Raw genomic sequence first — 14,300 nt, forward strand, 5'->3', positions numbered from 1 at the left:
GAGATACTACAAACCATTGAACAAGTTTACATACATAGTATTATCTGCAGCTATATCTGAGCCATTTTGGCATCACCCACGTGTGAAAATACTAGCAGGAAGGTTTTCGGTAGTTAGCCCTTACTTCAGCCCCTACACCCTCTGCAGAGAAGGCAGAGCACACCTCTTGCCTTAGCTTTGCTTTGCTGTTTATAATGTTTTAAATGTTTTCAGCATTTTACTTGGCAGAAAGTAAGTTTATTAGGATGAAAGAAAGGCTAGATAAGCACACATAGATACAAAACCTGCTCAGAATAATCCTCACCTGTAGGGGTATCAATTCTTTCTCTGAAGTCAGAATTTTAAAGAATTAGTCTCCTGAGCAGCTTTGGAAGAAAAGCTGCTACAGTTAGCTGAGATGAAAATACAGACAGGCTGAATTTACCTTCATTTCTCTACACAAAATACAGAGAAGCAGTATCGAAGATTATATTTAAAAGGCAAACAAAAGGGATAATATGAAAGATCAACCTGGCAGCCCTCTCAGACCATCCACACTTGAATTCTAATGTATAAGATTGCTGCAGAAAGCATAAGCAGATTTTTTGCCGGTACACATACATGATGCTGGACTGCAAAACCCAGATCTGTTCTGTAACAGGAACATTTCAAGCTAAGCTCAGAACTGAAGTTGACAGGATCAGAACCAGTTACTTCACTAAAACCTGGTCTATGAGGACAACTCAAAGACAACTTCAGAAACAACTTCACTTTTGTAATAATCAAAGAGAATATAGAATGAAGTATAAAAAATAACGTTAGTTGGAATCAAACTGCTTTAATACTATTGAAATTATCCTAATGCGTAGAAAAGTTTCTGCTTAGATTGTGAATAACAGGTCAGTTCAAATCAAGTCCTCAGAAGACTCTAAAATTCTACACTTGAAAGAATTTCAAACTTTGGAAATCTCTTACTAAAAAAAAAATGATGACTATAATTTCACTTACAGGAGAGAGATCTCAGAAAGAAATGAAAGTGAGGTGAGCTCCTCAGATGTTGTATCCTGGTGCAACTCAAAATCCGTTCCTCCTTCTGTCGGAAAAGCTGTGCCACACAAGGAGAGGTTCTCTATCTATTTGGAAGCAGTAGGGTATTAACTATTCTTAATACTTTTTTTTTTTTTTTTTTGGTTGGTATTCTTGTCCTGTAATCTGTATTCTTCATTTCCAAATATTTTCACAACTAAGAAATCATGCTCTATATTCCTTCAAAACACGATGTACTTAGAACAGTGTGTGCTATTCATTACTCTTCTGATTGCTTTATAAATGCTGGTATTATTTACATTATTTAGTGTAATGCATGACAGGGGTCTTAGCTTTCTTAGCCTACTTTAGTATGAATGAGCAGCTCAAAGCCATAGTTGAAGTGTCACTTCAGATGGCTTCTGGTCTTTGGTTCTTTGCAGGAGTCGGAGGCTTTGCTCTGACTGACACTACTCCTCATCCCAGAACAAGTACTGTCCACAAATTACAGCATCATGCCACTTCATAGGCAACACAAGTGGTCAAGAGGTTAATTCATGGGAAAACACCAGTGGGTTTGAAACAAAATGCTCTGTATTTCAAAATTAACTTATCAAGGAGACAATGGGAAAAAGAAAATGCTGGCTTTGCCCAAACTGTCTCTGTTCTTTTCTTGTTTGCTTTTGGCCACCTTTATATCCAGGTTAGACAAGCAGTAGTACCTTGAGTCATATGCATACAAGCAGTGGGATTTAATGTATGGACAAGGAAACCTGAAGAGAATTGCAGGCTCTGTGACTGGAACTGCTGAGAACAGATAGCTGTGTGGAAGGGCAGGGAAGCACCCCACAGTGCACCCTGCACAAATCCTGCTTCCTAGGACACTCCCTTTCTAGGACTACTCACAGTAGGCAAATGGATGCATATATGATTTTGAAAGTTTGGATCTTAAATTTACTCATCAGATCTCCCTACTGTCCCAAAAGTTAGGTTACAAGTTATATTCTTGATTCTGAGGGTAAAGTAAAATTGAACATGAATAAAAATAATAAACTACTGCCAGTCCAGTGATGTCTGAGGCTACCAGACAGCACAGAAGTGTAACTTGCATTGCAAGAGCAAGGAAAAAGGACAAGATACCTGGTCACCACAACGGTGTGTTACAGACATGGGCGGTGTTAAGTAAAAAAGAAATATAAGCTGCATGTGGGTCTGCTCCTGGTGGTGCTAGAGAACATGGTACTTTTTGAATTTCTTACTAAAATATACTACAGATGGAGAATTTCCATGCCATTTACATGTATGCTATACTTAATTTACATTCTTCAGTCATCAATAAAAAGCTCTTCATTATATCTATAAAATATAATAGTTCCTTCGTAGAAAATCAAATCAAAACAAAACAAAACCCCAATCCCAACCAATCTGTAGATTGTGCTGTTGTGATTTTAGTTTGTTCGTCATTTGGGAAAAATTTCAGAAGAACAGCTATATGGAATATCCGGAGACCACTCCCTTTTTATAGGACTGCTGTTCAAAGAGGATGGAGCTAAATCTTTTCAAGAAAATAAGAATAAGCATCCCATCAGTGCAGCCTCACCATTTGGTCTCTTTAGGAGTCACTGAAGAAACTGCTATGGTAACAATAAATCAAAACATTGGATTCAATGGAAAAGAAAATTACTAAAAGTTTAGGAATTTCTGGTAGTTATCCTTTCCTCAAATACTACTAACGTGGTCAATTAATAAATTGAAGTAGGTTTTTTTTTATTTTTTTTTTAGCAGTTCCAAAGATAAACAGCTTATATGAGTTTTACCACTAAGAGGAAAGCATCTTTATGCTGTGCAGCATACACTGAGGATGGCTGTTTCCCCCTCACAGTAAGAACAAAGTTATAATAGCCATGTAATTTTTATCTCATATATGAACTTTGCTACATAAAATACAAAAATTCAGTTTGATAATTGTGATTTGGAAGAGCTAAGAAAGCTAAAACCTGAAAATGGAGCATCCTGGTTGTTTTCATGTGAATAGACATCAGAACAAAGGGATCATAACCTTACTGTCAACTTACAGTGACAATACAGTATAAAAGGAAAAATGTCTGCACCCTCTTATATTTCCAGCAAGATACAGAACTATGTTATACTTTATAGTATTTACTTTTTCCCAATCTCCTTGAAGATTTTAAATTGATGCCAAGATAACAAATCATTCATATAAACTCATTGTTTTCCCAAGTGAAAAAAAGTTTGCAGGGAAACTACACTTCATTGAAAGGAAATGTATATTTATGTCATAAAAATAAGATTTTATTCTGGGTTTGCTCCTTCAAGCTTTAATTTCATTTGCTGCAGCTAGTACTCTGACAGAGTTCTTCTTTGGTATTTATTCATATAATTTCTTAAAAGAGTTCAAGTAATGTCCATAAGTAGACTGAGGGTAGCTGGGCATGAATTGGAAAGAGGAATCCCAACTTCTGTCCCTCCCTACAAGATAAATCTACGTAAACTATCTGTTTGAATTTTGATTCAGGAGCAGGTACGTGTTAGCACCTGCCACAGTCTCACTGTTTTTATAAAACGTAAGCAAGAAGCTTCAGAAGATTTTGATGAATAATATTTGAATCAGCACCTTTAAGTGGTGCTAAGCTAACCGCTTCTGGAGCCCAGTCAGTGATACTCAGCCCTTGTAAAAGGATGGACCTGGCACACCGGGCACTCATCTTACGAACCTCACACCGTATTCTAGACAGGGCTTTGCATACTGCTATAATTTTCATAAGCAGAATAAAGATAGCTCCATACATCAGAGTAGTGGCCCTTACATCTTGCAATAGACTACTAACATTTGTGACACTCTATTGGATATAGAGTAGAAAAGATTTGAGATGTGATCCTCTGCTAGTATATCATTATTGCACTGAGAACATCAACTGAGAGCCTGGCAGGTGACTAGATGCCAAAAGCAAGTTGAAGAGCTCTTTCTTCACTGGAATGTTTGTTCATTAAAACATCATCCTTCAAGAATTAACTTTCAGCTTTGGATAGTGGATGAATTGAAGTTTTTTAGTGGCTAACACCGTGAGATGTGCCCATACTCACTCACATTTCCTACTTCAAATATTGGGATCATTCTACTGCTTTTTGGGGTTGTTTGGGCTGAAATTCTATTCAGAAGCAAAATGAAAAAAACCCACAAAAACAAAAGAGATATGTATTGCACTCCCAATTCTGCTCCACAGCATTATGCTGAAGAGATGCAGTGTTTCTCCTTTAAGTTCAGAGAAAGTTCAGCTTCATCTAACTAGCTGTTATCTCAGTTTACTTGAGCTTAATGCTCTCTGCATGTGAATATTCATACCAGACAACACTCAAACTTTACAAGACTGATGTTAACTTTAATTATGTTACAGGTAAATGACAGAGTTCAGAGCCTCTTTTAAGGAGATTTCGGTCTCATTCCAAGGGCAGGAATAGATGCCATTTTAGGAAGAAACTGTGTTTTCACACTGACACATCCCTTCTGATCCACTGAGTTCAATGGGATCATTAGATTCAGAAACAAAACAGAATTTGGCCTACCATTTCAGCTGGCTCAGTGCAACTTTATGGAATATTTTGTGTCCTCTACATACCTAATTGCGAGACCTCAGAGAAAATGTTGTCCCATTCACTGTAAAATAGGAGGGTCCATGGGGAAAATAACTGCGTTAGAGAAACACACAAATCACTTTAAGTTCACCTGTTTCAATGTTTGAAAATCATTTTCTTTTCCTCTGTAAACAACGGCAGTTTCAATAGGATCTGAAGTGTTAACTCTTAACAAATAATACACTAGTCTGTCATATGGTTAATATTAACGTCTCTCTATTCAAACATGCTGAAAACTGAATAGAACAGTTAACATATAACAGTCACACATCCTTTGCTGAATACAAGATCGCATCTCTAACATGAACTGAAGGTATCCTCACCATTTCAGGTCTCCATCAACCATTCAGTCAAACATTTCATTGTATTAAAGTACATTGCTCTTGCCCTTTTTCTGGGTCTTTTGGGGGTGCTCAGTGAACACATTGTCTCATTAAAGGCATTGCTTATGATATAGTTCTTTCTTCAACAGAAATCCTGCAGTGTGTTTCCAATACATCGCCAGAAGAGAGTTTGCACAGTTTGGTAGGACTGGGGGCAAGTAGGCCTTACAACTGGATTGAAAAGATTTGGTGTTGACAGAGCAGTTTATGAAAGATTATGCATTTTACTGCAGAGATACCATTTCTCAATGAAATTAATTAACAAATAATTAACAAATAATTGTGAGCATGCTTCACAAATTATTGAATCAGAGCTTTATGTAGAAGCCATTTTTTAAATTACAGGTGTGTTCACTTATGGGTAGATGCACACTCACTTGGCTTATGTCCTGAGCTGGCAAGATACAAATGGTGTTAACAGAAAAGTCACACAACTGAGCAGATGTGAAGCTGAGCCCCACTTAGCACATAGTTCAACTTCCCATCTTTGTCTGGTGCGGGTTTTGTGCCATGCCAGCACAGGCAGCTCAGCCCAGTGAGATTGTGCACAGCCACTATGCAGTGCAGAAACAAGGCATGGAGGGACCACTCCTTGTGGGGATCCCAGCCTACAGCTTTATCCTCCTGCTATGAGAAGAGCTCTACAGCTTTTTAGAAAGGAGTCTGAGTGAGGCATGCTCCATCCTGGGCATAAAGCATAATTTGCCCTCAAACAGACTTTTATTGAAAACACACAGCAAAGATTACAGCCATAGAAAGTTCTGTAAACGAGACAATTTCATCATCTTAAAAAAAAAAAAAGAAGCCAAAACTAAACAACACACAAACACACACACACAAAACAAAAATAATAATAAAAAAAAACAACGCAAAAAGTTAAAAGAAAAAAGACAAGAAAACCAAAGTAAGACTTGATGAATAAAGATTTGTGAAGAGGATTTTTTTTAATGCCTCAGCTAGGCACAAAATAAATGGCATACATTTTCAGCATTTTCTTTTTCAAATTTACTTGACAGAGGTTAAAATATTGCTTTATTCTGACTAAACATACAACAGCACTGTGTGACCGATTGTGCTATTTTTGGAAGTCTTGAGACTTGTGAACTGGAAAGTCTGGGGCACATCTAATAAATTTAACAATTAATTTGCTGCAAATAATATTTTAATACATTCTGTATATACGGTTAATTTTTTAAATCAATCTTCTGACATTATCAGGGAAGGCTATTTAGTAATTATTTATCATAGTTTATATTCTTTTTCCCCACAGATAAGCAGATATTTTAATAACAATGAAAACAGTAACACGTGAGCCACTGAACCCAAATCATTGCATTATTGGCATATTATGTTACAATTTATTGGGAGGAAGAGAGACTCAAAAGAAAGCAAATGCAAAAAAAAAAAAGCTTATAATATGATTGGGATACTGTAATCAGGAACCGACATTTCTTCTCTAAGGCCTTCTCTAAGGCAGCAGGGATTGATTTGCTGGAACCACCTGCTCACGTATAGCCCCATCAGAATCAACTGCATGCATGCTCCTGAGTATGCCCATACTGAGCTACCTGCAGGGTTGGAGTTTTAAAGTTCACAAGCCAAAGCCATAATTCGTTAAAGTGACTAGAGAACTGAGAGCGGGATCAAATTAGGGCAGTATGGACACCTACCGGCTGGCCTCAGATTGTGTTGGATCTCCCAGACTTATTTCTGAATAACCCATAATAAAAATAAGTTTTAAAAAAAATACACATATACTCAGAAGTGCTCCTTGAGAGCGTACAAATGCCTTCAAAGTTTATCAGTTTAGAAATGTTTAGGGATCGGTAAAGAACAGCAGAGTTTACATTCCCACTCTTAAAAACTAAACCAACCCAAACCTGCCATAGCGCGTGCTTCTGCACTTTGAGTTTCCGTTGTTCTTCTTCTTCCCCCAACCAAGAAGCTCTGATGGACAAAGCTTAGAAGATGGAGCAGCCACAGGGCCACTGCACCTCCACAGGCCTCAATCCCTCTCCAGGCTTGGCCTGACCCAAAGCTAAAAGTTTCCACTGAACTTCTCAAGCTGACTGACACACTCAAGTAAGGTAGAGAGTCAAGCATCTGGCTCAATTAAGGATTTACGGTCATTCCACAGTTAGTGCCAAGAATGAGATGTTTGTGTGTCTCCTCCCTCAGGATGAACCTAGAACTGAGAGCAGGGGGGACTGGGTCTGTGCTAGGGTTTTCGAACTTGCACCCCTGGCCAGCATTCACTGCAGTGCTGCCCTGAAACCAAGAATGGTTCTTAGAACGGTCTTGGCCTTTATTGAAAATAGGATGCATAGCCTAAGCCTTCTTACAGCCAAACAGGACAGTGTTAAAATACTCTAGAACTGAAACTGTACGTATAATCCTGCCTAGAAAGCACCTGATGTACGCCTTATCCCTCCCGGAACATTTCTTTCCTTTAAAAAAATATTTTGTTAAAAAACACTATGATATGAGGGCGATTGACTATTTGGTTTTTTCTAAGTAGATGCTCTTAAATTAATGCATATAAATAATTTGTATTTAATTTCCTCCTTTCCTGTTTAGCAAAGCATCGAATGCACAGATCTGTTATTCCCCCTCCTGCGACCCCCACACAAAGTCACTTGGTCAACGCTGAGTCTCTTTGTGTTTCACTTTTTAAGACAAATTGTGCCTCTCGATCTGCCTTGGCCACGGGGCTCATAGGCAGGAACGCGGTGTTCTCGCTCGCGCTGCTCTCCGCGTCTACGCTCGTCAGTTCGAAGTCCTCCGACCTCCTCGCATCGGTCAGAATCCGAATCTGCTCCTGCACAGTTTCTAGCAATATTTTCACTTCGTGTTGTTCTGCTATAAGACAATTACTGACAGGGGAACTCACATTGACAAGTTCAGCTGAATAGGAGTTTTTGCACCATTTGATGCCTGTTACTTCAGAAACATTTTGCATTTGCATGCAGGCTTCGTCCAAGCCCACAGATGGGATGATGGGAACTGAGTTGGCCCTTGAAGATGAGTATCCGACCAAGTCCTTCTGATCCACGTTATTAAAATAAGGGGTTGTCTCTCTTGAAGGCAGTTGCATATTTATTGAAGTATTCTGAGAAGTTTTTAAACCACTAGATGAATACCTGAAAGGAATAAGAAAGAATTTTTGTTGCACACTGAGCAGCCAGATGTGACCAGCAGAAGGAATGCTGTATGAGAGTCAGAGAGCTGTGCTGCAAGGATACGTGGCTGTTTCGAGTCACACTCGGAGCACTTAGTGCTAGTGTGGCCCTGGGGAAAACAGCAGGCTCTGGAGATCTGGGTTTTATTGCCACTGCTTTTCCCTCTGTCCCATTTTCCCCACCAGTACATGAGAAAAATAACAATAACTTTTTACACGCTTTCAGGAGTTACACTGTACTGGATATAAGGAAGGTTTTTACAGTATGGGTGGTGAAGCACTAGCATGGGTTGCCCAGAGAGGTGGTAGAAGCCCTGGAGACATTCAAGGTCAGGCTGGATCAGGCTCTGAGCAAGCTGATGGAGCTGTAGGTGTCCGTGCTCACTCCAGGGGAGTTGGACTTGACAGCCCTTAAGGGTCTCCTTCCAACTCCAAAGATTCTTCAAATCTGATTTTTTTTTTTTTCCCTTCCTATAAATCAAATTCAAAATCTGATTCTTTCATTTCTAACCGGAGAAATGGATTGATGCTTTCTTGAACATCAGAACTCTCAATATCAAATCGTTATTCCAGGAAAACACTGAAGAAGAAGAGAAATTGAAACAAAATTATGGTCTTTAATTGCATGGAAACAATCATCTGTGCCCCCTTTCAAATATGCAGAGTGTCTACGTGCACTGTAACTCTGACAAACATGTCGTTTTTTGTAATCATCCAATGCTGACATGGTTTGGTTTCTTAGACCTCATCTGGAAATAATGCCTTGTGCTCATGAAAATGTTATTCACCTATTCTACAAGAAAAATCCTTTATCCTCCAGTTACGTATATTATAGCATGATTTCATTTATTGTGAGACAACTTCAGTGAATTTTTTATCAACATTTCCATTTTGATTCAAAGCCAAATTCATTGCTCTTATCAGAAAATGTTTTCACTGATATATTTGAAAACCAGAAATGGAAAATAAACTAAGTATAAAGGAAACAATGCTCAAGAAGATGTTTCCCATTCCAGAAGTATTACTAAAAATGCAGTATTTCTATTACTTGTGACTAACAAGAACCATAGGCATCACCTCCATGCTTCATCAGTATTTTATGCATCATCAGCTTTGTGTTCTTATGGCTATTTGATGGGGCAAGCCAATGAGAAACCTAACATGTTTTACTGTTGATCATGAAAAGCGATATCTACGTCTGGTACAGAGCAAATGTTTGAGCTCAGACAGGAAGGATATTTTCTGAAAGCTGCTTAAACCTACTGGACTTCCTCCGGGGTACTCTATTTACATGTGCCTTGCTTCTTCTGACATTAACAGAAGGAGAACTTGGGAACAGCAATTAAAGTGTTCAAAACAGCCATAGCCTGATAAAAGCATACAAAGCTAATTAAGTGGACAGATTTCATTTGGCCCCATCCACTGGTGAGCTGTCAGACAGACAAAAGAGGAGGAAATATCTCTAGGCTCATTTCCAGGAGAGCACTGCTGACTCGTAGTTAGCTCATCTATGGTGGCTGTGTTTGCATAACTGCTAGATATGAACCTGGACACACGCACGCATGCAGCACTGTGTGTTGCTACACTGAAACTCTGCAGCAGCATCTCCAGAAGACCACAAAGCACAGCTGGGAGCTCTGCAATAAGGAGCAGGCACTGTGAGCTTTGCAGCTATCTGATGGAATAAGATACTGCTTTGGGAAGTGGGACCCAGGGGAACAATAAAGCAAGTGGCTTTTAGGAATATGAAACAGCATTTCTTGCACAAGCTATACAGCTGCATTTACGCTTCACTCTGAAACAGGAAGGGTCGGCTTTTGGTTAATTACTTCTGTTCTGTGCTTAGACACACTTATGGCCATCTACTGAGGGCCTTTTTTGAACAGTTTTTGAGAATCCGTATGAATGAAAAACTGATTAGCAAAATTATTCCAGAGGGAGGACAACTGAAAAAAGAAATTAATAATAAAGGAAAACAAAAGAGTGCAGACCTGTTGTGCCCATTCTTGTTTCCTTTGCATTTGCTTAATATATAATTGTTCAAACGACTATAGCTGGAGGGATCTCATCAGCTGCATTATTCCCCTTTTTGGTAATTCAGGCCCTAAATATATTCTGGGTTGCACCCTGAAAACAAAGGGAGTGAATGTTTTTAATGAATTTCACATGCAATGGATGTATTATATGGATGATATATGAGCGAAACCAAGAAAAGATGGAATTATCCAATGAGTTTAGTGAGATAACAGTAACATTTGCCAATTCCATAAAAAGGATTCAATATTCTTGGTATTTTAAAAACTAATTGGCAGTAACAATAACATGTAACTCAATGCCTGGCATATTTCCTAGCTGGTTTTTATTGTTGTTTTTTTTTGTTTTTTTGAAGTGCAGATAAACACAACGATATTATGCCAGAAGTACATGTTTCTGCCCTGTGCTTACACAGCTTTCAAAAAAAGACAGGTTGAATTAAAGCACATGTACTGTGTGTAACAGGCAATGTACTGAACTAGCAGGGATATGACTTCTGAGCCATGTGAGAGCCGGCTTTTAGTTCACTACAAACAGATCCCTGCTTCTACTTTTGATGCCAAACTGTTGCTGGTTACAACAGAATGAGATTTCAGTCAATAAGCACCTCTAAGTGCAGAATAATAATAATTGTTTCCTGTAATTGTTTCCCAGAACTAAAATATCCCTTAAGAAAGGTATTTGTATTATTTTCATCTGAAAAAATTATTTTGTCTGAATAAATTCAATTGTGCATGTACTTCAAAAGTGCAGCTCTGCCCACTCTTCTACTGAAATCAAGCAAAAAAGCCCTCAAACATTCATAAATCTGCAACAGCAACCACCTGTTACACAGTTCTCAAGAGTGTGTCAATGAATGAAACTGAATGAAGCATAATTACGCTGTCCCTTAAAACAGATTTAAAGCAAGACAGGCAGGACTAAGGACTTAAAATATATAATGGGTTTCATTCAGTGTAGCGCAAAGAGCTTTTCTATGAGCCCCATTGCTGGAGATGTTCACTGTAGGAGCTTGATGGCCAAGTCCATTAAGATGAATGAGAGTCTCAACAGTGACATTAGCAGGCTTCAGCTCAGCCTTGGAAGCATGCATACCTACCTATGTGTCTACCTAAATACCTGACACGCTGGGCGTCTGCAAATACGTTTGTATCTGTATAAATACGCATTTGCAGGTATAAGGTACTGCCTCCAGCAGCTGATACCAAGCAATGCAAATAGCTGTCACTGACAGCATGGGACCGAAGTACTGTCTGTCTCATTGCACGCATGCCCGTGACACCCCAAAATGCTCTGTTGGACTCTGAGATGTGACTGTCATGGAGATATTTGTTTACTTCAAGCCCTTCATTTCAGGAAAGTTTTTCTGCTACTCTGGGTAGCGGACTGATGAAACAATCATATTTGACTCGAAGTCTATGAATGCCTGAATTGCAAATATTGAGAGCTGGTGTTTTCCTGAAGCAGCAAAAGAACCCCAACTTCTCTCAGTACCTTCCAGTTGGGCTGATATCTACTGAGAGCACCAAAAATCTCAAACAGATGGTAATAGAAAGATTTGGGGAAAAAGGGTTCCTGGTTAGAAGACTTCCACTTGAACTAGGATTCACTAGGATGCACTATCTTTGTATTTTGGTTCGGAAATCAGATGTCCACTTAAATTTTAGTTGCTATAGTTGTTATATTTTAGTTTAGTTACAGTACTTCATTACTGCATCCCTTGCAAAAAGCTTTGTTACGTTCTTTAAAGACTACATTTTCATAAAAATATACTATCCATCATCAAAACACTTCAATAAAACAAGATCAAAGAGTTGCTATAATTTTCATGCCTCATGTTCACACGGTTGTAATTCGTTCTCATGGGGACTGGCTTAAGGATGTTGATATCACACTGCTGCTGGTACTACAACACAACAGCACTTGCCAGTGTGTTTGCAGGCCTCTTTCTGAGGACATGTCCCACTGACAGAGGCAGAACGAAGCAAGTCGAGTGGTACAGACATGGTACAGAAAGTAAGGACGAGGTGCTTTAGGGACTGAGGCCAGAAGAGGTCGCAACACGGTGAAAAAAAATCAACCTTTTGCAGAATGTCAACAGGCCAGATACAGACCAATACAAGACGATACTTGTAATACCACATACTGATTTCCTAGAGGAGAGCAAATACAACTAGCCACACAGCCTTGCTCTGTTTTCTACTCCTCAAGATAGAGAGGCTGCAGCTTTCTTCCACACCTGTGGTTCAAGGCACTGCCACATGGCAGGGAAGCAGCATCCTGCCTGATACAAAACTGCCATTTTGTCACAACTTTCTTAAGGTCTATATTATCATAGGAAAGAACAACAGTATCCTGGACTGTAAGAAATAACAAACGGGTTCTTCGCTAGAAAAAGCAAACTGCATCAACAAAAGAAGCATGAGACAAACCTGAACTTTTGAACAGAGGCCTACAGAAAGCTGACTCTCTTTCTGCTTTGTTCTCTCCTGTCCTAGGCAAACCCCACTCTCAGTCTGCCTCCCCTAAGTACTGTAGCCAGCTTCATTAGGCAGATTCAGCTACAAGAGACTAGTGAGCAAAGTCACATTCCCTCCTGGGATGCCTGGCTGTGGACTGATGCATGCCTGCTTCAGTCTGAGCTAAGCTGGGACTCAGGCATCTTTAAATGAGACCAGAGCAACCCTACAGGTATTCCTCCTGGTGTTACACGTAGTGTGTTTGCAGCGATTCTGGGAAGCCTCTGGAAATCTATAGGGATATGTAAATATTATGCAAAACAACTTGGCAATTGCAAAAGACTTCAAAGGCTGCTGTAGGTGCTTGGGAGCTCTTCTGAAATTCAGACCTTATGTACAGCTGGAGGTGAATTAGAAGATGAAAAACATCAGGTTCTTTATATGTGTTCAAAGACAAACTCACATGAACCGGGTTACAGTTTTCCATCTACAGCAAACATGCAATCTACAAAGATTGCATTAAAAAACATGAAAGCTGGACTTCTGAATTATTTCCTCTTATTTGTCCAGTGCTGATGGAAGAAAGAAGTGCTGTGCAAACATCACCTAGAATTACTCCTCCAAGCAGTGCTGGCCTATTGTGGATATTTCATTACTTACCCATGACAAGGTATTGTGTCCTGCTCTGTGATCCTGGACTCTTCTAGCTGTTGATACGCTGGTCCTGTAATCCCATTGAACCTACCCCGAGGTAAGGGAGGAGTCCTCCGAAAGGCATTTCTGTGTAGCATCCCACTTTTCTGTCCTGGACTGCAGCATGAAGAGAGACTTCTAGAAACAACAAATCAAGGGTACAGTAACTGTTATCACAGCAAAAGGGTAAACTTCTGCAAAGTGAAGATTCAAAATTAATAATGCATGGATTACTGTTTCTATAAACTTTGCTGTGGCAGTCTACCATGTCAGCAGAAACTCTCTAAGGATATATACTGCTATAATCCACAGCTAGCTGCTGTTTATGCCATATCTAACAGATCACATCCCTTCTAAGAATGAAAATAATTGACTGGCGTCTTAAATGTTTTCTTATCCTTGATGAAGGATGCTTCTTTTATTCCTTGCTGTGTACCATAATCCTATGAGGAGATGGAGCCTCCAATAGTGGAAATAAACAGCAAAAGTCCATCAGATTGAGATCAAAATCAGATCTTAAGTTTAAAAGCCCATTATATTGTGTATCAGCCCAGGAGTCCTCCTCGTTGGCAATGCAAAATTAAATAGGAAAAAAAATATATTAATGAAGCTTATGAACTCTAGGTTGAAGAAACCACCTATGACACAAGTCTCTTCCATTTCTGACAGGACTTCCTTTTATATTGCTTTTATTTTTTTTTATATACATTGATTGTTTTCTTGTTTTACATATGTGATAAATAGAATTCTTTCTTTTTATGGTATGATAGAAAAATACTTTTGTAAACAATGTTTTTGTAGTGTTTTGTAAAAACAGCTTTCTTTTTATTTAGTGCAGGAATTAAAAGGTATTTAGAATTCACACAGTATTTCTTCTATGAACCACAAATCCAG

At 39.0% G+C, this 14,300-nt stretch overlaps 1 protein-coding gene across 2 annotated transcripts in view; it reads right to left on the reverse strand.

Moving 5' to 3' along the window:
- Positions 1 to 1,156: 1,156 nt before the first annotated feature.
- NRG3 (neuregulin 3) overlaps positions 1,157 to 14,300 on the reverse strand; it is a 285,382-nt gene continuing 272,238 nt past the window's right edge. For both annotated transcript variants that reach the window (XM_019618006.1, XM_019618004.2), the window contains exons 8-9: positions 13,374 to 13,544; positions 1,157 to 8,182 (exon numbers count right to left, since the gene is read on the reverse strand). In XM_019618006.1, the coding sequence (XP_019473551.1) occupies positions 7,675 to 8,182; positions 13,374 to 13,544 (679 nt within the window). In that variant the 3' untranslated portion in view covers positions 1,157 to 7,674. The remainder of the gene's footprint in view (positions 8,183 to 13,373; positions 13,545 to 14,300) is intronic.

This window comes from Meleagris gallopavo, chromosome 8 (genome assembly GCF_000146605.3).
Source record: "Meleagris gallopavo isolate NT-WF06-2002-E0010 breed Aviagen turkey brand Nicholas breeding stock chromosome 8, Turkey_5.1, whole genome shotgun sequence".
NCBI lineage: Eukaryota > Metazoa > Chordata > Aves > Galliformes > Phasianidae > Meleagris > Meleagris gallopavo.